The sequence below is a fragment of the Leptodactylus fuscus genome, chromosome 6 (genome assembly GCF_031893055.1).
Source record: "Leptodactylus fuscus isolate aLepFus1 chromosome 6, aLepFus1.hap2, whole genome shotgun sequence".
NCBI lineage: Eukaryota > Metazoa > Chordata > Amphibia > Anura > Leptodactylidae > Leptodactylus > Leptodactylus fuscus.
In genome coordinates this window covers 26094011-26120465 of record NC_134270.1, presented here as the reverse complement: position 1 = coordinate 26120465, position 26455 = coordinate 26094011, and the positions used below count along the sequence as shown (strand labels likewise).

General features: G+C 43.1%; 1 protein-coding gene across 1 annotated transcript in view; it reads right to left on the bottom strand.

Annotated features, from left to right (window-relative positions):
• The window catches only part of PRKCZ (protein kinase C zeta), a 168059-nt gene that overhangs the window by 136988 nt on the left and 4616 nt on the right, over positions 1-26455 (bottom strand). The window contains exons 2-3 of the mRNA XM_075279628.1: positions 23257-23432; positions 6306-6427 (exon numbers count right to left, since the gene is read on the bottom strand). Coding sequence (XP_075135729.1) covers positions 6306-6427; positions 23257-23327 — 193 coding nt within the window. The 5' untranslated portion in view covers positions 23328-23432. The remainder of the gene's footprint in view (positions 1-6305; positions 6428-23256; positions 23433-26455) is intronic.

Genomic DNA, 26455 nt, shown 5'->3' with positions numbered 1-26455 from the left:
TGTAAACACTGTTCTCTTCCTGGCTTTCTCCGTAAATTGGTGGGCGGGGTTTCACATGCAAAGCCAGCGGCGAGATGACGTAGCTTCTATGCCGCTGGCCTTGCGTGCGCGCTCCCGATGCAGCTAGGCATCAGACAGTCAGCTGTTAAAAAGATGGTGAGACAAGTTCTGTGTCTCCCAGCAGTCCCATCTCCCCCAAGTATAGATTTATGAGTATAGTCATATGTATATTTACAATATATGTATGAGAGGTACAGCTCAGAGAGACAAGCTCGCTCCCGAGAACTCAGCTCCTGCTCCGTTCCCGAGAGCAGGGAGCTAGTCACTTGTCCTGGGCGGAGAGATAAGATCATCCCCAGGTCCGTGGTTATGGAAACACAGTGTAAACAATGAAGTGAATAAATTAAGATAGCGGCCAAACAAAGCAGTTTTGCTGAAGGGATGTATTTAGGAAAAGTCTTAAATCCTCATAAGCTAGCAGTATAGATAGGATGCTTGAGGTGGGACTACCCCTTTAAAGAGGACCTTTCACCGATTTGGGCACAGGCAGTTCTTTATACTGCTGGAAAGCTGACCGTGTACTGAATGCAGCGCACTGTCGGCTTTCCCGATCTGTGCCCCGGGTAAAGAGCCAACGGTCCCGGTACCATAGCTCTTCACAGTCAGAAGGGTGTTCCTGACAGTCTGTCAGGTACGTCCTTCTCCACAGCAGTGCCTATCGCACTGTACAGTGTGAGCGGGGAGGGGCTGCTGTGGAGAAGGACGGTCCTGACTGATTGTCAGAAACGCCTTTCTGACTGTAAAGAGCTACAGTACCGGGACCGATAGCGCTTTACCCGGGGCACAGATCGGGAAAGCCGACAGTGCGCTGAATTCAGCGCACTGTCAGCTTTCCAGCAGTATATAGAACTGCCTGTGCCCAAATCGGTGAAAGGTCCTCTTTAACAGACGGAGAAGGAAAAAAAAAAAAAAAAAAGCAGCAGGAATAAAAAATGCCATTTCATCAGACAGACCTTGGGAGAGAGATGTAATACAAATCACTGATTCAACCAACTGAATGACAAAACAGCTGGGAAGCTGCCATGATAAAGACCGATATAAAAGACAGTGAGCAAGATGGAGCAACTGTCAGACTGCGTGTCAAGGACCCCCGCGGGAATGATTGTGGCTCAGCAGCCATAGGAGGATCCGACGTCCCGGCTAGTATATAATGACAATGATTAGAAGAATGTCAGTGCCATCCTATCCACCGGCCCCACTCTGCACACCAAACACATCCCAATAGTTAACACATCCCATCTGCAACAGAGCAAATGACAACAATGAACAACCAGTTTCAAAAGGAGTTGTCTAGGGTTTAACAAAACAAAAAAAACAAGCACAACAAAACAAAACAATTTTGTTCTTTCGTCCATCAGAAACACCACTAATGTTGCCCATAGGACACAGTTTATCAAGACAAACCCTTTCCATATGAATTTTATCACCTTCTGACATACAATCTGCAAGCCACCAATTACCAAATGCCAGCGGGGTAATGAATTAATAACTGGCATACCAAGTGTTAATAAAATTCCCCCCATATTGTAAGTTTTATCAAGTGCAAATTTAAAGTACATCTAAACTTTTGAACAACTTTTTCAGCACAATTTTCATGCTGAAAAAGCCCCCCTTGGCTTATGCTCGAGTCAGGATCCACGAAGCTCAGATATCTGCAAGGACCTGCATAAATTAAACAAAGGTTGAGGTCCTTTAATGCTACTGTTCTGTGATTGGCTTGTCATGTAGGTCACATGACTGATGTCATCAACGGTCGTGTAGCCACTAGAATGTAACATCTGCAGATAAGTCAGTGGCCATTATGTGCAGGATTCATTGTGTCTTATAGAAGACGTCTGTCCTATGGAGGAGCGGAAGCTACAGTAAAGTGACCGTAACACACAGGTACCTGCTGGGGTTACTATTCCTTGTAATGTCAGGCATGTGGGGTTATTAATTTAGTTTCAATAACTCCATGTGCCTCACATTAATGGGGAAGGACCTTAATTATGAAGATACCTCATTATTACCTCCATATGTCCCACATATCAGTAACTCTTATGTGAGGCACACAAGGGGTTAATATGACGGACTTGATGGGGTTAACTGCTATTACTATGATCCCCATGGAGTTACTGAGCTGTAATACACATGACCAGACTTTTTATCTGCAATGGTGCATTTACCCCCCTCGGCTTATACTCAAGTTATTAAGTTTTCCCAGTTTTTTGCGCTAAAATTAGGGGCCTCGGCTTATATTCGGGACAGCTTATACTTGAGTATATACGGTACTTTATTAACACATTTTGGATCCTTTCTGTGAAATCCTGCATTTTTTGAAAATGTGAAATCATGCTGTTCCTGCTCACACTGAATGTTACTATGTATGGAGAAGGGGGCTGTGTAATATATAGGGAAAATGAAGGGGGGGGGGGGGGGGCGCCCCGATTTCAAACAGTTATGTTTCGGGTGTTATAAAATGTACAAACTAGCTTTGGTGTCATAAGAATGAGGAGATTCGTCCATATGACAGTAAGGCTATAGCAGTGCTATCTATGTTATGTCCAGAGATATCACTGATAGAAAACAGTCGGGATTAGGATATTCATAGACAGCTGTAGAATATACATGACATAAAAGCTAATCTTCCAACTGCTCGGACGTCACTGAAGCTGCTGCAAAATCCTGGGCATGCGCAGTGCTCTCCAGTCCATCTGAGCATCCTGCACATACACCATCCAGAGGTTCTGTCCTGAACCCTGGAAGAGAAGACGATGCTTCAGTGGGACAACGGGTGTAGGGGCAGGGGTTCCAGGCAGAAAATGTATAGATGGTTTTGCAGGATGCCCAAGATTTTGCAGCATCTTCAATGACAGCAGAGCAGTTGGAAGATCAACTTCCAATGCTCAGAGCAAGGTACTACAGCCAGGACGGGCATTTTACTGATGGGACGGTGTTCGGCAATATAAGAACACCCCCTGTACGCCAAAGTTCTCATTATCATAAAAAATAAAACTGCTTTTTAGACTCATTCCTGCGGCTCTGTCATGCTACAAAGGTATGGTATTAATAGTGATCACAGCATTGACAGCACTAGGGCAGCGGTATAAAGAGACCGGGGGAGGCAATAGACCCTGTAAGGTTTGTTCTGTATTATTTCCAGAGATATTATCAGTTACAAAAACACTGAAGATTGGCTCATTAACACATAACTGCAGCCACACCCAATCCAGACTGTGTTTTTTACTGATATAATTGGAATTAACACAGGTATAGCAGTGAACTTATTTTTCACCCTACACTAAAAGCGTTGTTCTAGGTTTTAGATTGGATGAAAAATAGCTATTTAAAGTGACACCCCCTGATTTATTAGAGCCCGTACCCCCCACACTCCAGTAAGAAGCTAGTGATACAGAGAAGGCTAAGAATACAGAAAGGACTGACATCTATGTTAGTGCAGGATTTCACAGAAAGGAGCCAGAATCTATACGGTACATAACAGCTATTAATGTCACAAACCTAAAGTTGTTTAAAGCTTAGGTACGCTACAGAACAAGCAAAGTGACTTTCTACAGAACTACAACCAAAACCGCCAGCAGGAAGGTGTAATGAGCATAACATAATGTCCCACTCTTAGTAAGTGGCAGTCACTTTATAGGAGCATTGGCTTTTGGCTTAGGGGCTTTCCTAGTGCAGCTGAAAACCAAACAACATTACTGTACATTAGACAGCTGTCTGTGTCAGACTGGGTGAGAAACTAGAGACAGAACTAACAGCTTCTAATGAGATCAAAGAAGTCTTAAAGGGTCACTACCAAACGGAGAATAGGTCAGTAATCGAGAACTGGTGGGAGTCCGACACACAATCCCCACACCCATCTGCTCATTAGAGTGTACAGACATGGAAGCCGTCTGCTCCATACACTCTGCAGTAGTCGTGCTGCACTACTGCAGCTCAGTTACCCTCCATTAGAATGTGCTGCACTACTGCAGCTCAGTTACCCCTCATTAGAATGTGCTGCACTACTGAAGCTCAGTTACCCTCCATTAGAATGTGCTGCACTACTGCAGCTCAGTTACCATTCATTAGAATGTGCTGCACTACTGCAGCTCAGTTACCATTCATTAGAATGTACTGCACTACTGCAGCTCAGTTACCATTCATTAGAATGTACTGCACTACTGCAGCTTAGTTACCCTTCATTAGAATGTGCTGCACTACTGCAGCTGTTACCATTCATTAGAATGTGCTGCACTACTGTAGCTTAGTTACCATTCATTAGAATGTGCTGCACTACTGTAGCTTAGTTACCATTCATTAGAATGTGCTGCACTACTGCAGCTGTTACCATTCATTAGAATGTGCTGCACTACTGCAGCTCAGTTACCCCTCATTAGAATGTGCTGCACTACTGCAGCTCAGTTACCCTTCATTAGAATGTGCTGCACTACTGCAGCTCAGTTACCCTTCATTAGAATGTGCTGCACTACTGCAGCTCAGTTACCCCTCATTAGAATGTGCTGCACTACTGTAGCTCAGTTACCCTTCATTAGAATGTGCTGCACTACTGCAGCTCAGTTACCATTCATTAGAATGTGCTGCACTACTGCAGCTCAGTTACCCTTCATTAGAATGTGCTGCACTACTGCAGCTCAGTTACCCCTCATTAGAATGTGCTGCACTACTGTAGCTCAGCTACCATTCATTAGAATGTGCTGCACTACTGCAGCTCAGTTACCCTTCATTAGAATGTGCTGCACTACTGCAGCTCAGTTACCCTTCATTAGAATGTGCTGCACTACTGCAGCTCAGTTACCATTCATTTGAATGGAAACTGAGCTGAAATAGATTTCCCAAAATAAAATACAGATGTCTGCTTCTAGTTTTGTACCCTGTCCTGTAAGCATCTGCTTGTGCTGGGGTCAAGGTGTAGGCCCACTACCAACTTCCAATTAACGATCGATGCTAAGAACAGGCCATTGTTCTTCATAATGAGACATATCAATGCCATGTGCATACAAAAAGGGAGGAATTTATTAACAGGTTTGTACCATATTTGTGGCATGGAGGAAAAAATACATAAAAATTAGAAATTTTGGGGCATGCCACCTTGGCACTAAGATTTTAAACTTTTGCTGCTGCTTTTGAAAAAAGCTTTTAGAAAGATGGATTGCATTAAATCTAAAAGAGGGAGGGAGATAATAAAACTTACAAAATAGTGTATTTTAGGCTAAAGCCCCATGTTGCGCAAATGCAGCAGAAGGAAACTGAATGAGGTTTTGGCTATTCCCATCCACACTGTGCGAAAAAAATGTTGCAAACAAAACACAGCATGTCTATTTTACCTACAGAAACACTTCCATTTTCGCCTATCGATTTAACAAAAACACTGCGGGGGACAAAAAAAAAAACAAAAAAAAGAATTTCTGCACCATTTTTTACCTCTGTTCCGCAATGTGGGGCTTCAGCCTTATAATAGAGAAAGCAGGCTGAGGTGCAGGACAGCGCTGTCCGCTTCCTGCTCTATTTTCTGTGTATCATCTACTGAGAACTGCTTATTGATGGGCGAGCTGGGTGTCAGACCTCAAAATTTCTAACCCAAAGAACTCTAACCCTAAGGGTAAGTTCACACATGGTTTTTTGGATCGGAACCTGAGGCGGAGGCCACCTCAGGTTCTGATCCAAAAACCGGGGAGCTTCAACTGAAAGCCGGTGCAGTGCAGCGGCATCCAGCCACACACTCTGATCCGGATTAGGCACAATGAATGGGCCTAGTCCGGAGGAGCGTGTGTCTTCAGACCGAATTCCGAGGCAACTCGGCCCGAAAAATGAGCATCTCGCTTCTTTTTTCCGGAACCATCTTTTCAGTCAGGATTTTGGGGCGGATACGGCCTCAAAACCCTGACCAAAAAAAACTGTGTGTGAACTTACCCTAAGACAGGCCTATTAGGAGAAGTTACCGGGTCCCTTTAAATCAGTACTGCACGGAGGCATCATTCAGAGGTACCCTTTGTACCTATGTAGTAAAGGCTCCACATGTCTCCGTGCAGGGTCTCTCTCTATACAGATGGTTCAGATTTGTTTTCCCCTCAAGAGAACTTAAAAAGAACTTGTGAAATCTCTCAAGTTCTTCCAATTTTACACAATATAAAATATGAGCTGGGAGGCCACGGGAGGTGGCAGGATGTCTGTATTCATCTTGGTGCAAGTAGGAGTCATGTGTGGGAACAGTACTTCATTCACAGAGGAGATGTCCACCCCAATACCTTCATCATCAATCCACTTCAGCGTGATGGGCTGCCCCTGGTGTAGACTGCACATCTCCCTCACTTCATCGCACAGTTCATCATAATTCATCGACGCTCCCAGGCGGGTGATCAGAATATCTCTGCAGAAAATAAACACAATAGACAGATGGGTAAGACAAATGGATGTTAGAAGGAAGAGCCAGAGCAATGACATTTACAGCTCAGGGTGTGTTATACGAGTGATATCATCACAACCTTCTACAGGATATTAATTCCTGGAATCTGCTATCTGCTCCAACGCTTCCCACGTATATTAAAGAAACATCACAAATACTCTCACACAACACATTACACCTCTCTGCTTTATGAGCGAAATATGACGAAATTTCCCGTTATCTAGTATTTATTATACTGTGGAACGTAGGCTGAGGAACAGAACACTGCTAATCTTGGAGAACAAAAACTAAAATTTTATTTGGGCCAGGAAAGGTCTGAGGAGTTTAAAGGCCTAGTTCACACGGGCACGGAATAGTGTATTTTGGTCCTGATTTTGACGCGGGAACCAAAATACGCCTGTCATGACTGTCAGTCGCGGCTTCCTTCTCCAGAGTAGGCCCAAAATGAATGGGCCTAGTCCTGAGGGTGCTGCTGCGAGGCGAACGCCGCAACTCAGTGAGCCACGGAGCCGCCTAAAGAAAGTGCAACTCACTTCTCTTTTCTGTGAGCTGCAACATGCTGCTCACGGAAAAAAGATCGCTAGCGGTCTCCATAGACCTCTATTGTGAGGGGACGGATTATGACGTGGATTCCACGCCAAAATCCGCCCCCTCTGTCCCCGTGTGAACAAGCCCTAAAGGGGTTGTCCACTTTAAGAACAACATTCAAACACTAATGTTATGGATTTAATAATAAAATGTTCTGCAATGTTCTTTCTGTATCAATTACTCAGGGTTTTCAAGATCTCTGCTTGCTACTTACTCCCATTGAATAAAAAAAAAACAGTCCATAGTCATGTGATGGACAATCCGTGTTATGTTGTGCTGAGCGCATAGTTAACACACAGCGCAGTAATGCCACGGGCACATAAGCTGCGCCTACAGCACTACCTCCATCTCTCGGCTCTGTTAACCCACTGGATGTCGTGATCAATTCCGATGACGGCATCCAGGGACAAGATCCGAATACCTGCAGAAATTCCCCCATGTTCCTTGCATTGCTATATCACTAATGTCTCTCCCCTAACCCCACACAATCACATATACATATACTTTACCACTTTGCCCCTCCCCTTAACGATTCTCCAGGAGGCGCTCTTTAACGCTCCGGAGCAGCCATGTTTGCCGACCCCCACCGCTCTGACAATCCGCGACACCGCCCACCCATGTCAATACCCCTAGGCGGTCTAATAAATGCAAAAAAAAAAAAAGTATAAAAAAAGTATAAAAAAAAAAGTAAAAAAAATATAAAACAAATAAATAAAAAGGATAAAAAATTCAAATCACCCCCCTTTCCCTAGAACACATATAAAAGTAGTTAAAAACTGTGCAACACATACATGTTAGGTATCCGCGCGTCCTAAATCGCCCGCTCTACAAAGTTATACAAATATTTTTCCTGTTCGGTAAACGCCGTAGCGGGAAAAATGGTTAAAAGTGCCAAACCGCCATTTTTTCACTGTTTTGATTCTGCTAAAAATTTGAATAAAAAGTGATCAAAGCAATAACATTTCCCGAAAATGGTAGAACTACAAAGTACACCCGTTCCCGCAAAAAAAGACGCCCTATACATCCCCGTACACGCATGTATAAAAAAAGTTACGGCTGTTGGAATATGGCGACTTTTCAAAAAATAATTTTTTAACAGTTTTGGATTTTTTTTAAGGGGTCAAAATGTAAATAAAACCATATAAATTTGGTATCCCCGGAATCGTAACGAAGCACAGAATACAGGGGACAGGTCATTTTGGTTGCACAGTGAACGCTGTAAAACCAAAGCCCGTAAGAAAGTCGCAGAAATGCATTTTTTCTTCAAATCCACCCCATTCAGAATTTTTTTCCCTGCTTCCCAGTACATTATATAGAATAAATAATGGTGGCATCATGAAGAAAAATTTGTCCCATGAAAAATTAAGACCTCATATGACTCTGGGAGCAGAGAAATAAAAAAGTTATGGGGTTTAGAAGGAGGGGAGTCAAAAACGAAAATCAAAAAATGCCATCGGCGGGAAAGGGTTAACTTCAAATACTTCTGTCCCAAAGTCACTATGTAAAGTTTATACCAACACCGTATATATAGCAGCTCTAATACAAAGTAACTGCAACACAAAAGTCTCATGTATTGTCTGAATTACAGCAAAAACAAGATACAAAGTTACATTTCATATCCCATACCTTATACACAGTACGAAAACCTTACCCACGCCTCTATATACCCACTTCTACAATCACCGCAGACGAAGTCGCGGGTACCAGCTAGTAAGTAAATAAGATACATCTTTCCTATCCTATCCTACTAATATTATAAATGTGAAAGTTTGGATGTTTGTTCCTCAATCATGGCCACACGTCCACACGGATTTGCCTGCAATTTTCTAAAAACAGCAGCCGCGCGCGGGCCCATATATTTATTTTTGTTGTTGTCTTTATGTACACACACTAAATTTCCATATGCAGTAATACTTTTCTCCATATCCTGTGGATTTGCCCTGTATAAAAAGACGACGACTAAGGAATTTCCCCTGTAAAACAAGATGAAGCTTTTGTTGAAGAAAGAATACAGTAAAAATATATAGCCCATAGCCAAATGCTACGTTTCAGGGGTGTCCATAAAAGCAAGTGGAAATAAATAGAAGCGATAAAGCTTTGAGTGCCGAAATTTCCCTTCCATAAAAAAAAGGTGCATGTGAGGACATAGGGCTGCTGGTCACAAATAGCAGGGGGACACTCTTATAAGAAATAGTCAGGATTTGCTCTGGTATAGGCAGCTGATGTGTTTTTGTCTACTCTAGTTTTTGTTTTTTTCATAAATGCTTGTCAATATGTATTAAAAGGGGTGACTAGGATCTCAATTGCTGTGGCCTCTTCAGTACTTACCAAGCACAGCGCCCTACATTGTAGAGTGGCTGTGCTTGGTATTACAGCTCAGCCCCCTTCATTTGAATGATACTGGGCTGTAGTACAGAGTCACGTGACCAACAGATGTGAAAACACTGCTGTTTTTTAATTTTTGTAGATCTTGCTGTTTCTCGGTTCTTCAAAGTAGCCACCTTTTGCTTTGATTCCTACTTTGCCCACTCTTGGCATTCTCTTGATGAGCTTCAAGAGGTAGTCACCGGAAATGGTTTGCACTTCACAGGTGTGCCCTGTCAGGTGTAATAAGTGACTGTAAGGCTGTATTCACACGGAGTAACGCCAGCGTGTATCACAGCCATACACGCCGGCGTTACAGCAGGCCTGCCGTACACTTCCCATTCATCTCTATGGGAGCCGGTATGCGAGCGCTCCCCATAGAAATGAATGGGCTGCTTCTTTCACTGCGAGCAGTCCCATTGAAGTGAATACTAGAAGTCATACTGAACCAGAATGGCTACCACAGCATCTTGCAGCGACATGCTATTACATCCGGTTTGTGTTTAGTTGGACCATCATCTATTTTTCAACAGGACAATGACCCCCAACACCTCCAGGCTGTGTAAGGGCTCTGAGACCAAGAAGGAGAGTGATGGGGTGCTACGTCAGATGACCTGCCCTCCACAGTCACCAGACCTGAAACCAATCGAGATGGTTTGGGGTGACCTGGACCGCAGAGTGAAGGCAAAAGGGCCAACAAGTGCTAAGCATCTCTGGGAACTCCTTAAAGACTGTTGGAAGACCATTTCAGGTGACTACCTCTTGAAGCTCATCATGAGAATGCCAAGAGAGTGCAAAGCAGTAATCAAAGCAAAAGGTGGCTACTTTGAAGAACCAAGAATATAAGACAGATTTCCAGTTGTTTCACACTTTTTTGTTAAGTATATAATTCCCCGTGTTACTTCACAGTTTTGATGCCTTCAGTGTGAATCTACAATTTTTATAGTCATGAAAATACAGAAAACTCTTTGAATGAGAAGGTGTCCAAACCTTTGGTCTGTACTGTATATATATTCTTTTAGATAATAATAATAATAATATTTTTTCATTGTATAAGATTGTAAGCTCTTGCGAGCAGGGCTCTCACTCCTATTGTGTGAATTGATTTATTGCACAGTAATGTCTTTTTGCCTGTACATGAAACCTACAATTTGTAAAGCGCTACAGAATATGAATTTTCCAAATAAAATAAACCTCAGGAATAATACAATGTACACAAATACAGCCAATACAAAACAAAAGATTGTCATCAATAAAACAACACTCACATATCACGAACCAAAAGGCAAATAAAGCTAATAAAAATACTACCAGGAATCCACAAAGTACAGGCGGCATAAGCCAATTTATTATATTTAAAATACCCATACTAAAATACAACCATCAGTCTAAAAACGACTTGCAGCCGCCATAGGACGCCCTGGAAAAAAGTCAGCAATCAATCACACACCACATACAGGCCGACATCCATCACACATACCTACATAATAGCACAGTGCTCAATCACAAAACCAGCACAGTATATATAGCAAGGAAACTACAGTTTTTACCCAAAGTGCCTGAAAAATCTATACGCAATCACTAATCTGTCCATAGAGCCCTGTACACACATGAAATAATGAGCCCAGGGATTAGATTGCAATAAATCAGGAAGCAAAAAGATTTTTCCTATGACTTGTTCCATAAATCTCAAAAGGTATTTTAGCAATGAGAGACTGTAGTGATTCCATGAATGGAAATACAGTCAGCAGGTATACTAGGGGTACAAAGGGAAGTAACGGAGGAGCCTTCACCATCTCTAGCTCTTATCACCCTTTAATAGACTTCACGCCGCTGATTCTGGGGCAGATGGAAGCTGGAATTTCTCTAGCCCCAACCATTATTATTTTGGGTTCCTAGTCGTGTGACTAAGCTCATACGTGGTCTACCAGATTGAAGTCCATGCCCCTTGTCTGCTCCTTACTGACACTTGCTATCTGACTTAAAGGGATCCTATCATTGGATACCCCTTTTTCTCCCTAACATGTAGGAATAGCCTTAAGAAAGGCTATTCTTCTCCTACCTTTAGATGTCTTCTCCGCGCCGCCGTTCGGTAGAAATCCAAGTTTCCTTCGGTATGCAAATGAGTTCTCTCGCAGCACTGGGGGCGTTCCCCGATTCTGCAAGAGAACTCTCCAGCGACGCCTCCATGTTCTTCTGGAACCCCCTCTCCCTGTGTCATCTTCCGTCCTGGGTTTCAATCTTCTAGGCCTCAAGCAGAGCCAACTGCGTATGCCCAGGCCACAAGAAAATGGCATCTTACACAGTAAGGGGGCGTTCACACTACTGTCAGTGTCCGACAGGTAGTGTCCGCTCCTAGTGTCCATTCAAAAAATCTGGCACGGACATTAGGAGCAGACACTAGCTGTGTCCGTGACACTTTTCATTCATTTAAATGGCGATCAGGTGCGTTCTTTTGCACTCCGTGCCTGTCCGTAGCTGTCCGTTTGTAAAGATGTCCGACTTTTCAAGCGGACAGAAAAAACCTACATGTCGGGTTTTTCTGTCCACTTGAAAAATCAGACATCTTTACAAACGGACAGCTAAGGACAGGCACGGAGTGCAAAAGAACGCACCCAATCGCCATTTAAATGAACGAAAACTGTTACGGACACCGCAAGTGTCCGCTCCTAATGTCCGTGCGAGATTTTGAACGGACACTCGGAGCGGACACTGACAGTAGTGTGAACGTTCCCTAAGCTGGTGTAAGCGGCCATTGTCTTGTGGGATGGGCATGCGCGGTCGGCTCTGTCCGAGGCCTAGAAGATTGAAACCCAGGACGGAAGATGACACAGGGAGAGGGGGTTCCAGAAGAACATGGAGGCGTCGCTGGAGAGTTCTCTTGCAGAATTGGGGAACGCCCCCAGTGCTGCGAGAGAACTCATTTGCATACCTAAGAAAACCCTGATTTCTACCGAACGGCGGCGCGGAGAAGACATCTAAAGGAAGGAGAAGAATAGCCTTTATTAAGGCTATTCCTACGTGTTAGAGAGAAAAAAAAGGGTATCCACAGATAGGATCCCTTTAAGAGTTTAGTTAGAATGCCCTGACTGATCCAGAATGGTAGAGGCTAGAGAAAAAAAAAATCCCAAATGATTTATTTTCTGTAGTAATCTTTGATAGGTCTCAGCCAACCATATTTACAATTGTTGCTTAATGTCTCTGTTTGTAACGTCCCCATACAGTATGTATTCTATACACTCGATCTGGTCTACCACCTCAAATTGATCAATTTTCAATTTTTCATATGTTCAGTGATCCATTTACACACAGTAGAGAAGCATTTATGGATAATTTGAGCCATGAGACAGCAAACTTTTTTCATTGTGGTATGTTGACAAGTTTTCTTGAAGTGCCCAAATAATAAAAATCTTATAGAGTGTCGGGGACTCTTTATATAACTATTATTCCACAAAAAATAGGTAAAAACCGGCTCCAAACCAGGAGGACAATTCCAACACGATCCGAGGTATATAGATTATTTAAAAAGTATAAACTTTATTGGTAATCCATTAAAAAGTAGTAGTCACCACCCAGCACATACAATTAAAGCGATTCCGCTAGGTGAAATATATAGAACCCGGAGGGCTTGTACTTCTGATAAAGTTTTTGAGGAACAACAAAATGCAACAGTACAGAGACTGAAAAACCGGGGTTATCCTGAGTGGACGTTGAGGCGGGCAGTTGACACTGCAGCCTCTAAGACACAAAAAATACTATTGGATGATAAAATCAAGGCTAAGGATGGAGATAGTAGAGAGGGCTTGACCTTCTCGACCCGATATAGTCGACAATATAAGGAAATTGTGAAGATTTTTAAAAAGAATGTAACTATATTAAATCAGGATGCCACTACTAGAGAATTATTACAGAATGGCGTTAATTTTGTGGCTAAACGGGGACAAACCCTGGGTGATATTTTATCACCTAGTATGTTTAGAGAGGAACTTAAAGTTAAAAATAAGACCTGGTTGGAACTCAAAGGGTTCTATAGGTGTGGTATGAGTCGCTGCACAATGTGCAAGTTTGTGAAAAAATGTAGGACGTTTAGTGGAGTCAATGATACTGAGACTTTCCCAATTAAATCGTTTATGAACTGTAATAGTAACCATATTGTGTATATAATAGAATGTGAAATTTGCAACAAGTTGTATGTGGGATGCTCAATTAGACCAGTGAAAAATAGAATTTCTGAACATATAACGGATAGTGGTAAATTCTCTGAGAATACTTCGGGGGCTTCAAAACATTTTGCACAATATCATAAAGGGGATACAACGGGTCTTAAATTTTATGCTATTGAATATGTGAAAGAGCCAGCTAGGGGAGGAGATTGGATGAAAAAAACTCCTCCTGAGGGAAGCATTCTGGATTATGCGTCTGGGTACGCGTCATCCAGGCGGTTTAAACATACGTTCTGATTTGTCGTTTATTTATTAATAAATAGATATTGGGAGATACATAACGGGATTTATACCGAATGTATGTAACGTAGAGAACTTAACCCCATGTGTAGTATAGCTTTTTTATTAATATGAATTAGTGGCTACATAGTAATGAAATTGGTAGATATACACCGAGACTCATACCGGATGTATGTAGCGTAGAAAGCTTAGCCCCATGGGAAGTGTAGTTTTTATAGCATGCAAGAGTGACTCTTTGCTTCCTGATAGGGAGGATCACACTTCCGGGTTTATCGTAGAGTTGGGCTTAGCCTTTGGATATACTTATGGGGTAAGATGATTTTTTTTTTTTTTTCCCCTTTTTTTCTTTTTTCTTTAGTTTGATCAATGTTGCTAAATGAAGGCTATGTCATGTGATTCATGTTGTATTGCTATATCTGAGGTATAAGTAATGTTTACATGAAATGTTTACATGGAATATGTTTATATGTTTATATTATCTAAGGGTTAACAAAGTGGGAGGAGTGAACTGCCTATATTTCTTTTAAAAGTGGGTTGCTGTCATTTAGTTGTATGCCGTGAGGAAGGCGCATGGGCGCCGAAACGCGTAGCTAACGAGATTGTTCACAACCTTTTTTAATGGATTACCAATAAAGTTTATACTTTTTAAATAATCTATATACCTCGGATCGTGTTGGAATTGTCCTCCTGGTTTGGAGCCGGTTTTCACCTATTTTTTGTGGAATATTTCTTCGGGAAAAGTCCGTTCCGACACCCGGTCTCCCAGGAGAGTTCAAACTTCATATGGACTGGTGAGCTGATTACATACATATTTTTCTATTTATATAACTATTATGTCTGTAGTGATCCTATGAATGTAAATACACCAGTCACCTATTGCTAATGGACTTGTTGAAGTTTAGGAAATAAACAGGGCTCAGGACTCAGTAAGCTAGACCACCATGGACACACAGTTGCAGTACAGACCCAATTCAGGGGGAAAAAAAAAAAAAAAAAAAAAAAAAAAACAGTAGCTGGCCCCAATGTAAACTACTCCAGACTCCACAGCCCTGAGAATCTTGGAGCTGCCGGACTTACAGCAATATACCGTATATACTCGAGTATAAGCCGAGGCTTCTAATTTTACCACAAAAAACTGGGAAAACTTATTGACTCGAGTATAAGCCGAGGGGGGAAAATGCAGCAGCTACTGGAAAATTTAAAAAATTAAAATGGTCGGAGTTTTTGGGTGCAGTAGATGCTGGGGAAGGGGAGGGGGTGTTTTGGTTGTCTGTCTGTCTGCCCCTTCCCTGAGCTTGAGGACTGGGATTTTTTTCCCCCACTTGGAAATCAGCCTGGCTGAATATAGGGTATCTGCAGTGCTCCTTTCTTTTTAACTGTATTCGGCCGACCACATAAATGCAGATTTGCAGGACTTTTTGTTCCAATGACACTGCGAGAGCCTCCGACGCACATGTGAACCTAGTCTAGTCTTGCTATATATACTGTGCAGGTTTTTTGACTGAATACATAACATTGGTAATCCCTGGCTTCCATTACTTAGGTATTTTTGGCATCATGTGAAGATTACATTTTTGTCCTTTTTTTTTTTTTTTTTTTTTACACAGTTACATTTTGGCATGTCTATTTACTAATAAATAAAATTTCATTACTTTTCAAACAAGTATGTCGACCGTATCTCAGATTCCCAATGTGCAAATGGAAGAAAACCTTTCAATGAAAGCCATCAAGGAATACGTTGTCAGATTGGTTTGTTAAGGTTCAAGAGACATCTAAAAAAATAATTTTCGATATCCATAGATGAATGAATTTGCTGCCTCATCGACTAAGCTGACTTTAGATTTCCAGAGATTTTGTTCAAAAGATATTATGCGGAAGTAGTTTTAGCCGTCAGCATAATATAAACCACTGGGGGCATCGCAACGCTGAAGTCTGCAAGCGACACTTCATTCTACATCACAACAACAGTCACTTATGTAGAATATAGAAGAAAATGCTCCCGGTAGAAAAAAAGCTCACGATTGCCTAAAGGGCTATAAAAAATAATCAAAATAATAAAAAGGTGGCCACATGTAGAGTATTCACATTAGTAAAAGATATAATTTAGAGAAAATAAGGGGGCCTTGTGGCCATATAAAGCCACTTGTGGGCAGACTATGGATCCCAAACAATTACACAAAGGATATGTGTCCCTGCCAATTTTCCATTGTGGGAAATCCGTAGAGTATTTGTGTGAGTTCTACGATGGAGACTCCAGCGCCGTTGTATATGTAGCCTTAGACCGTTCAAAGTATACAGTGCTGGGCAGCAATGCCAAAAATCCCCAATTTATCACAAAGTGCCAACATGGCAATTTAACCTTAATAATGTGCAGATCCACAAGTGCACATAATTACAGACCTGCAAAATCTGCTCCACAGTGGCACCCACACAGTACAATCTGCTCCACGGTGGCCCTGACACAATACAATCTGCTCCACAGTGGTCCCACACAGTACAATCTGCTCCACAGTAGCCCCCACACCGTACAATCAGCTCCACGGTGGCCCCCACACAGTATAATCTGTTCCACGGATGGGTAAACAAAGGCTCTAAGGCCACTACTAGCATCCGTGCCATAGGTTTGCCATCACGGTTCTACAGTATCTGATCTGTGGGGGTCTAACAGCTGGACCCCATACAGATCAGCTGTGCACTGGAAGCTGCTGTAGTGAATGTCGAGCACGTGCAAGCTCTCCTATTCATGTAATAGAAGAGGTGAAGCAGCCCTGTCCAATGTATAAATGGGGGTTTCTAGAAAAGCCGGTCTGTGCACGGTCCAGAGGTCAGTTCCCAGAAATCCCAAGATAGGTTATAAGTGTGAAAAATTCATTAGCGGCAAATGCACCCCTTTAATACCTGCTTCTTTCCAGGTATACAGCTATATGAACATTAATCTGGAGGACTAATACTGACAGCTTTATTTTACATACAGTATCCGTGTCCAATAATTAATGTAAAATCTGTCAGGCCGCGCAGATCCGGGTTAAAAGGAATGCTACAGTATCATCACTAGGAAGCATGTGCCTAATACCGGATTAAAATTACACATCACCATGTGAATTGAGGATAATCTAACAAGGAAGCAGAAAACTATGTATTTAGGTGGAGTTCTCCTTTACGCCACTAGCGTGTTAAGTAATGAATCAGCCCGTCCCAACTGCATTGCTTAAACAGTACAAGATAAATTACACTCCTGACAGGTCCGGCATCAAGTATACCCGTGCAACACAAGCCTATTAAGAGAACACGTATGTGATGACCCAGAGTGACAGGAACACTATAGATGGGAGTCACTTAGCTGTCACCGGGAAGATAAGTGCTGGAAATAAAGTGATCCTGTATGACGTGTGTGACATCACCAGTCAGGAGTCAATGAGCGAGACGACCCTTGTACTTTACATCCACATAAAGCAAACACTATAAACTACTACCGTATACTCAGGGGCAGGGCTCTTGTGTCTAGCTAGATGCAACACAAACCCATCAAAAAGTCACTGTACAAGAAGTAAGACAGTAAAATCAAGGGGCCACACGGTGGCTCAGTGGTTAGCACTGCAGCCTTGCAGAGCTGGAGTCCTGGTGTTCAAATCCCACCACGGGCAAAAAACCATCTGCAAGGAGTTTGTATGTTCTCCCTGTGTTTGCATGGATTTCCATCCCATATTCCAAAAAAGACATACTGATAGGGGAAAATATGTACATTGTGAGCTCTATGTGGGGCGCACAATCTACATTTAAAATTTTTTTTAAAAAAAAGACAGTAAAATCAAGAGTAGGGTTGAGCCCATCTTGAGATTTCAGGATCGTTTTTAAAATCTGATTTTCGATCATTTTCCGGCCGATCCCGATCGTGAAATTTGCTCGATCGCCAATCGGGATCCGATCTTTTCTGATCCCGATTGCTCAACCCTAATCAGGAGACAAAGAGCTGAATAGTCATGGAGTGGATGCAAGAGATACAAGTATCCATCTTTGCATTAAGCCTCAATTGGACAATGCATTTTTGGTTCATGTAGTGCATTGGAGATGATGGTCTCCTGGTCCGTCTCCATGTGTAGCAGGCGCTACTTGGAGGATTTTGTCAGACTTCTCTCTGAATACGGCTCCTTTTCTTTTCCCTCTGTATCCACTCATTTTGTTTCTCCCCATCTATATAAAACAATGGCTGTTAATCATACACAACTTCTGACCTATTCTTACATCCGGGGGTTGATGAAATATTTAGTAGCGCATACGCTTTACAGTGTGTTAGTTTACTTTCACTTTTTTCAAAAATATGGTATAATGACTTAACCGGGGGCAGATAAAATATACAGGTTCTGCATATGGCCGACACAGATTTTATTTGCGGTTTAAATATTCATAATTTATGTGTAAGCGTCCGAAACCCTGTACGCATACTGGCAATGACTGCACCATTTTTCCAACTTCGCAGTTATAGGATGTACTCTAAGGGGCCATTCTTACGGTGGAAAATGAAGAGGCATGTAATCCGGCCGTCCGGACCTGGACTCATAGTCTTGTAGGATGGCAAGTTGTCCCCGTTTCCCTACAGTCCGGTGCTATAATATGGTTTTCTGGGGACAGAGATGCTTCAAAGCCGGGACTCCTAGCACCACAGATGACCATGATGCTGAAAGTCTAAGTACCAACTCAGGGTTTGGTAAGGGAAGAACCTGCCTGCATGAAGTTGGCCTTTTGCTGACATTTATCTGATGTGTACGGACAGCATTACACCATTACGGCATTCAAAGCGACGCGTCAGAAAATGTTATTATTGAATGTCAGATGAAGACCTGGAATGGCCAGATTGAGGAAGATGGTAGACAACATTCTGACACATTGTGGTAAGACGAGCTCCACCTGTCCGCTAACATATCCGTTATTCTAACTAAACTACTAATCTGCCTAGGAATGTATAAGCTTCCCACATGCTATGTGACAGCGATGTATTCATTGTGAGTCTGGAGCCGGCGCTCAATAACAAGACCATTGTCCATGATAGTTTGTGAGGCTGTAAGGCTCCATCAGGCCTTACACTAGAGTCACACTAGCGTTTGGGGACGCCATCCCCCGTTCCACTTAAAACAGGCGGACAGTCATCCCCCAAAAGTAAGGCATGGGGGAGGTTTTGTTAAATTGCCTAATATAAGGCACCCCCCCCCCCAAAAAAAAAAAAAAAAAGAGGCATCCCCCAAAAAACACTGCAGCCGGTTGAACACTGTGCGCGATGTTCCATGTGCTGCCGCCGCTGCGATACCGTAGGTTGTATCCACTGTTCCTGCCACTGTAGGATGATCTGGGAAAGCATCGTATGCTGCGGGGAGTTCACTCTCCCAGCTCATCCCACAGCAGCCGGAACAGTGGTATCACAGCAGAGGCAGCAGCCAGCTTTACTGTGCCCACAGCGTTCAGCTGGCTGCAATGCCCACTAAGTGATGCTCTCCAGCGCAACCGCCGGAAGCCTCACTAATCATCGCTAAGCCCTGCCCACCACTTCTAATACCAACAGTAGCACCAGCACTGCTACAAAGATGGGGAAGGTAAGTAGCATACCTCCCCCTTCTGTATTCTTCAGCAAGCTGAGGGGACGGCTTGGACTAATGAACAGGACCATATGAAGACCCTCAATAGATATAGACATTGCTTTTACCATGAGAGAATATTCATCATCGTTACGAAAAAAAAAAGAAAGAGACTACCACCTCACACTAGGTTCATCTTAGCATTCATCATTTCTGCCCTTTGAGTCTGCTTGGGAACCTGAAAAACGGAGACGCAACCCACAAACTATAATGGAGTCCTCGGGGTGGCCACCAAAAACGGTGGAGAGAAAAGACCTCCAAGGTTGCAGCACGTTTCTTGGTCAGTTTTAAGCAAAATCTGAGACAGAGAGGCTTGATCGCTCGTGTTAACCTAGCGTCACATGCTCTAGGATGGAAAGTCACCTTGCAATAATCTCACTGTTGTGTATGGGTTTACATAGAGAGATAACAGACAATGAAAACCCCTGTCTGATCCTTTATCAGCTAAATGAAATTGGCTGACCTAATAAGTGGAAGAGCAGGAAATAACATCTCAATACAAGACCTCCGCTTCCTGGGAGCAGTGAGCTAAATCATCCATCCTATCAGCTACAGGTCCTGCACCAAGGAAATGCTGTGTAAACAATGGGAGGAATAAATCTAACATAGCAGGCAAACAAAGCAGCTTTGCTAAAAGCAATGTATTTAGGAAAACAAAATGTAACTAGAGTGCATGCTATGTACCAGTAAGGCCAAGTTCACACTGCCTGGACTATAAAGGACAACAGAATCACTGATACAGATGGAACAACCTCCGTTTGCATCTGTCTCTACTCGCCGTAATGGAGGACAGAAGGAAGCTTCAATCTTCTTTGTAACATTACAGTAAGTGGAGTGCACCACCTTCAACAACGGTTCTGTCATTTTTTTAGTCCATTGTTCTGATCCAATGACAGCAGTGTGAACCTAGCCTTACATGTTTTAGATACTTCCTACCCGCAGGTTGATATGTTGGATTATGGTGAAAGACTCCCTTTAATATCTTGAGACTACCTTTATCCCAGCTTACAATGTCTGTATATCAGATAACATTAATAATCTGACCAGAGTTTTTTTGCATACACCATCACATTACACCATCCAAAGTCAGGCCTCACTAGTCCAGCCCTGGTATATATTTATATACGTGTACAGCTTACACAGGACTGTGTGCACCATGTCCGGCTGCACCTATACACACCCAGATCGGCTGATCAGATCTTCCTTTGGAAAGTCGCCATACTGCATGTTCTTTAGTATTCAGGTGCAAGCAGCACATTGTGAACTGCATCATGTCCAGAATATTGCTCAAGTATGTCCTGCCAACTATTATAAATATCTGAACTATGCTATTAAAGCCGATACCTTCAGCAGATATTGCACAAGCTGGAAAGGGTTACAAGAGGAAAAAAGCAGAAATCACTTCATACATTTGTGATAAAGAAGTTACATTATTGCCGTGGAATTAGGGAAAGCACTGAAAAGGCTTGGCTGCGGGGAGGGGGGATAACCTTGGGGACCGATGGGAAAGGGGTAAGGGGAGAAGTTTATACATTAAACGCGTTCTATAGGATCAGAACAGCGCCAGTGTCCATGGGTTGTATCTTGCATTCTAGTGAAGCAGAGCTGCAATATGTATACAAATAATAGAAACATCTGAAGGAGAGGTGCAGCATTGATTTTGGAGGAAAGCAGCTATTTTTTCTATCCCTGTATAATCCCTTTAAGGAGAGAGACTCTGATTCTATTTTTATCTCTAAACAGATGTTTTGTTCTCTACTGACTAAAAATACTATACGTGACAGGGATTAATAATTCACTGCACATCACAAAATTTGAGGATTAGAAAACCTGTCACACGAGAATAGAAAGCCAAGGTGTGCCAGGTGCCGGCTGTAAGCTATGCATGCTCGGTTGTAGAGAAAGTGGCAGGAGGCCAATGGTGGACTATACTACAGATACATGGCAGGAGGCCAATGGTGGACTATACTACAGATACATGGCAGGAGGCCAATGGTGGACTATACTACAGATACATGGCAGGAGGCCAATGGTGGACTATACTACAGATACATGGCAGGAGGCCAATGGTGGACTATACTACAGATACATGGCAGGAGGCCAATGGTGGACTATACTACAGATACATGGCAGGAGGCCAATGGTGGACTATACTACAGATACATGGCAGGAGGCCAATGGTGGACTATACTACAGATACATGGCAGGAGGCCAATGGTGGACTATACTACAGATACATGGCAGGAGGCCAATGGTGGACTATACTACAGATACATGGCAGGAGGCCAATGGTGGACTATACTACAGATACATGGCAGGAGGCCAATGGTGGACTATACTACAGATACATGGCAGGAGGCCAATGGTGGACTATACTACAGATACATGGCAGGAGGCCAATGGTGGACTCTACTACAGATACATGGCAGGAGGCCAATGGTGGACTATACTACAGATACATGGCAGGAGGCCAATGGTGGACTATACTACAGATACATGGCAGGAGGGCAATGGTGGACTATACTACAGATACATGGCAGGAGGCCAATGGTGGACTATACTACAGTACATGGCAGGAGGCCAATGGTGGACTATACTACAGATACATGGCAGGAGGCCAATGGTGGACTATACTACAGTACATGGCAGGAGGCCAATGGTGGACTATACTACAGATACATGGCAGGAGGCCAATGGTGGACTATACTACAGATACATGGCAGGAGGGCAATGGTGGACTATACTACAGATACATGGCAGGAGGCCAATGGTGGACTATACTACAGATACATGGCAGGAGGCCAATGGTGGACTATACTACTGATACATGGCAGGAGGCCAATGGTGGACTCTACTACAGATACATGGCAGGGGGCCAATGATGGACATACTGCATAGCAGCTTAGCCGACTACCATTAGAAGGGTTATCCAAACAACAGTGGTGTGCAAAGGTTTTAGGCAGTAGTAGGAAAAATGCTGCAAAATAACAATGCTTTCAGAAATAGAAGTATTAATAGTTCATTTTTTTCAACTAAAGGGAGTCTATGTGCTGGAAAATCAGCATCAAACTAATACTACCTTGTAGAGCGGCTTCTACGCTTTCCAAAACTGCATCTTTTATTCTGCATTGCACCTTCATTTTCATGAAAAATCAGCTGAAAATGACTTTAGGGGTCGTGTCTTCTCCTACTTCAATTTCAAAAATAAAACGCTATTTTCATGTAGATGGAGCTGCAATGCAGAATAAACAATACATCTCCGTACAATGTAGAAACTGCCCAACAAGGTACAGCCAATAGTTTGATACTGATTTTCCAGATTAACAAAATTAAGTGAATTAAGAAAAGAGAGATCTGAATCCCATCAATATTTGGTGTGACTCTTGCCCTTTGGTGCAGGAGTCCTGAAGTGATGATATGGACCCCACAGAGCCCCGATCTCATCTTCATCCAGTCTGTCTGGGATTACATAAAGAGACAGACGGATCAGATCAAGCCTACATCTACAGAAGATCTGTGCCTGGTTTTCCAAGATGTCGGGAACAACCTCCCTGCTGAAAAGGCGGAAGCATTTTTCTAGATTTTCTGTCCATAACCCGTATAGTAACCCTACAGCCAGCTTTTCCTCAGCACACAATAGTTTCACACAGGTAACAATAGGTTACATTAAACTGAATGTCAGAGACTTTAAGCGCACGAGAGTCCATTGAAACGGTTGAGTAAAGAATATGAGCGACCTCCTTGTACTCACCCATTGTAGTGCGCTTTCATTTTAATGAAGTCTTTCGACAAATCCATTTTCGACCCCATTCTGCTCGGCATTATATTAAAAAACTCCAGCTTTCTAGTGTTGTCCCACAGGAGGTGCAGAGTGTGAACACTTGTGATAAACAGTCACGGTAGTAGTGATCCAACCAGCCCGGGCTCCTGCACAGGGAACAAACAATGAATCACTATTTGCATTCCAATATGTTTTATAACAATGACAGGGTTAAGTGACATTTATCAAGATGGAAGGGTTTTCTTAAGCTATATTTATCTTCTGCGGAACCTGCCCATGGCAGAAGACATGCAAGACAAGTCTGCGTACCTTCACCGTCAGTACATTGATGCCGTATATAGAAACCCAAAGGGATGTTTACATACATATAAATAGTATACAAACGTATCACAACCTATGTAAGAAGCCACAAGTGCACGACACTTACAATGGTCACATAAGACACCGGTAGTGACGTATAGCGGTATACAGTGCTAAACAGCACCAGATTCAGTAGGATATAGGGTGGTGTGACAGCTGTGCCATACTAACTGCTCACGTCCTGTGCCGTCTAACAGACTACAATCACTCTGGTTGCTTCTTTCCAGCAAGGGCCGATATCAGGGTTTGACACAGTCAGTGGCTACCTGGGGTTTCAGTGGTCTCCCACCAATGTCAATGGAAGCCAAACTGCAGAAACGTCGCCCAGCCATTGAATGCCCTGACCTAACTCAGTGGTCACCCACAGACTGCAATCCATATATTATATAGGCGTAACTTGAAAGGCCTGAGCCCTAAAGCAAATTATATAACGGGGTCCTGCACTTACATGTGCTATCTATATTACAGAGATGGTTTGGGCCCCCTGCAGTTCCAGGGCCAGGTAGAGATTTCTTCATGTACATCCCCTATAGCTCGGCCTGTGTCCAGGACGCCGCTGCCTTTACTAACTATCATGTCATGTACTAGCCCAGCTTCATTCCTGTACTGACGTGGAGGAGTATCATCAATATCATGATAGATCAGTGTACAATCATGTTGCAACTCTCGTGACTGACAACTTACAAAGATCTACCTCCATTAAATGTTGTAATGTAGTCCCGGCCTTATTGGCGCCCTAGAGAGGTTCCCAGAATAATGATTCCAGATTTAGGCACGCACTGACAATAAGGGTTACCACCTGCATTACACATCCCTCACACATACTGAAAAATAAAGCATTTAACCGTATACTGGACTCCAGGGCACGCTACACTTGTATGAACTTCTCCGGGTAAAAATAAAATAGCATCATAAAGATATGGATATATGTACACACAAATATCAGGAATTTTTACTTTCATTTTATTTGGTCGTTAGAGGATTTCTGCTCAAAAAAAATAATTTTTTTTGTCTATATTCCTATTTTATTCTTATGGTGTTGCCATAGGTCCAGTTCACATCTGCGTTCGGTATTCTGTTCCAGGAGTCTGCTGGGGGACCCCCCGATCGGAAACTTATGTGCATAGAAAATAGTGGTTATCGAGGAAAACATGTTGCCCCCATAGACTATAATGGGGTAAGTGTGGTTTCCTCACGAAACATACCGACAGAAAAGTCCTGAAAGCAGCACGTTTCTCATGCGGAAACCAAGTGAGCCCTATTATAGTCTATGGGGTCCGCGGCTTTCCTAGGTAACCATTTTTCTATGTATATAGGTTTCCATTAGTGGGGTCCCCAAGCAGACTTCTCAAACAGAAACCCGAACACAGATATGAACTAGGCCTTATTTGCATCCATTAAAGAGGACCTTTCATGGGTTTGGGCACAGGCAGTTCTATATACAGCTGGAAAGTCGGCTTTCCCGATCTGTGCCCCCAGTAAAGAGCTAGCGGTCCCGGTACCGTAGCTCTTCACAGTCAGAAGGGCGTTCCTGACAGTCTGTCAGGAACGTCTTTCTGCACAGCAGTGCCTATCGCGCTGTACAGTGTGAGCGGGGAGGAACGCCCGCTATCTCTGCTCACAGTGCTCGTCCATAAACGAGTATTATAAGGAGTGGGGCGTTCCACCCCACTCTCACAGTACAGCGCTATAGGCGCTGCTTGTACAGAAGGACGGTCCTGACAGACTGTCAGGAACGCCCTTCTGACTGTGAACAGCTACAGTACCAGGGCCGCTAGCTCTTCAACTGGGGCTGAGGCTTCTGGAACAGCTGATCGGTGCAGGGTCTGGGTGTTAGACCCCCCACAAATCAGATCTTTCAAATAGGTCATCAGCATGAAATGCCCATTTGGAGCTTTAAATAAATCCTTGGAATAACAATAGAAAACAAGACAAGATCAAGGAAGCAGTCATTGTTAGCTCTCGTGTGTATTACGCTGTTACAGTACACTTATTCTTAGCATCCTAACAAGTTATCGCTTTCATTACGGGGACACATCAGCCGCTTATAACCATACACACATCTAGATAAACTATTCAAGTCAAGGTTATAAACTGTAAAAACAAAAGTCATTACAGAGAGGGAAAACCTTGGGCACCAGGAACATTTCCTTGTAAATAAATCTAATTGTATCATTGTAATTACAGTAGGTCGTAGTAACAAAGGGCTGCTTGTGCGCCACTGCAACAGAAACTGCAGGAAGAAGTGGCCAAAATGTATACACAGATACCTACAGTATAACCTCAGAGACGATTATATTGTAGAACTGGAAATCACAGCAAATCTGGTGCAGATAAGGGGAGGTCTCCTAAAATGGGGTTGTCCGTTATTTTATTTATTGCCTATGCCCTGATAAGAGGGGGCCCAGACAGCCGAGTGCCGCACAGATCAGCTGTTAGAGGTGCACCCAGTCTCTTCACTAGACAGTACAGGGAGCCAGATGCAGATGGCTCTGTGCCCGGTCTAGTGGCCAGGAGTCAGTACTGCAGCCAGTGACTGACTGAGGTGGCACTTCCTAAATGTTTAGTGGAACCAGGAAAAAGCCGCCAGTCAGGGGCCCGAGCAACATCCAACCAGAAGCAGCAAGGGATCAGTCACGTTATAGTATTAAGTGTTCTTTAATGTTTTTCACCAATTCTGGTTCATCTATCCAAAAACATTCAGACAACCCCTTTAAAAGGACTCTTCCCAACCTGACATTTATGGCTATAGTCATATAACACGCCATAAATATTGATTCCACCTCCAGGATTTGCACATATAGTATCC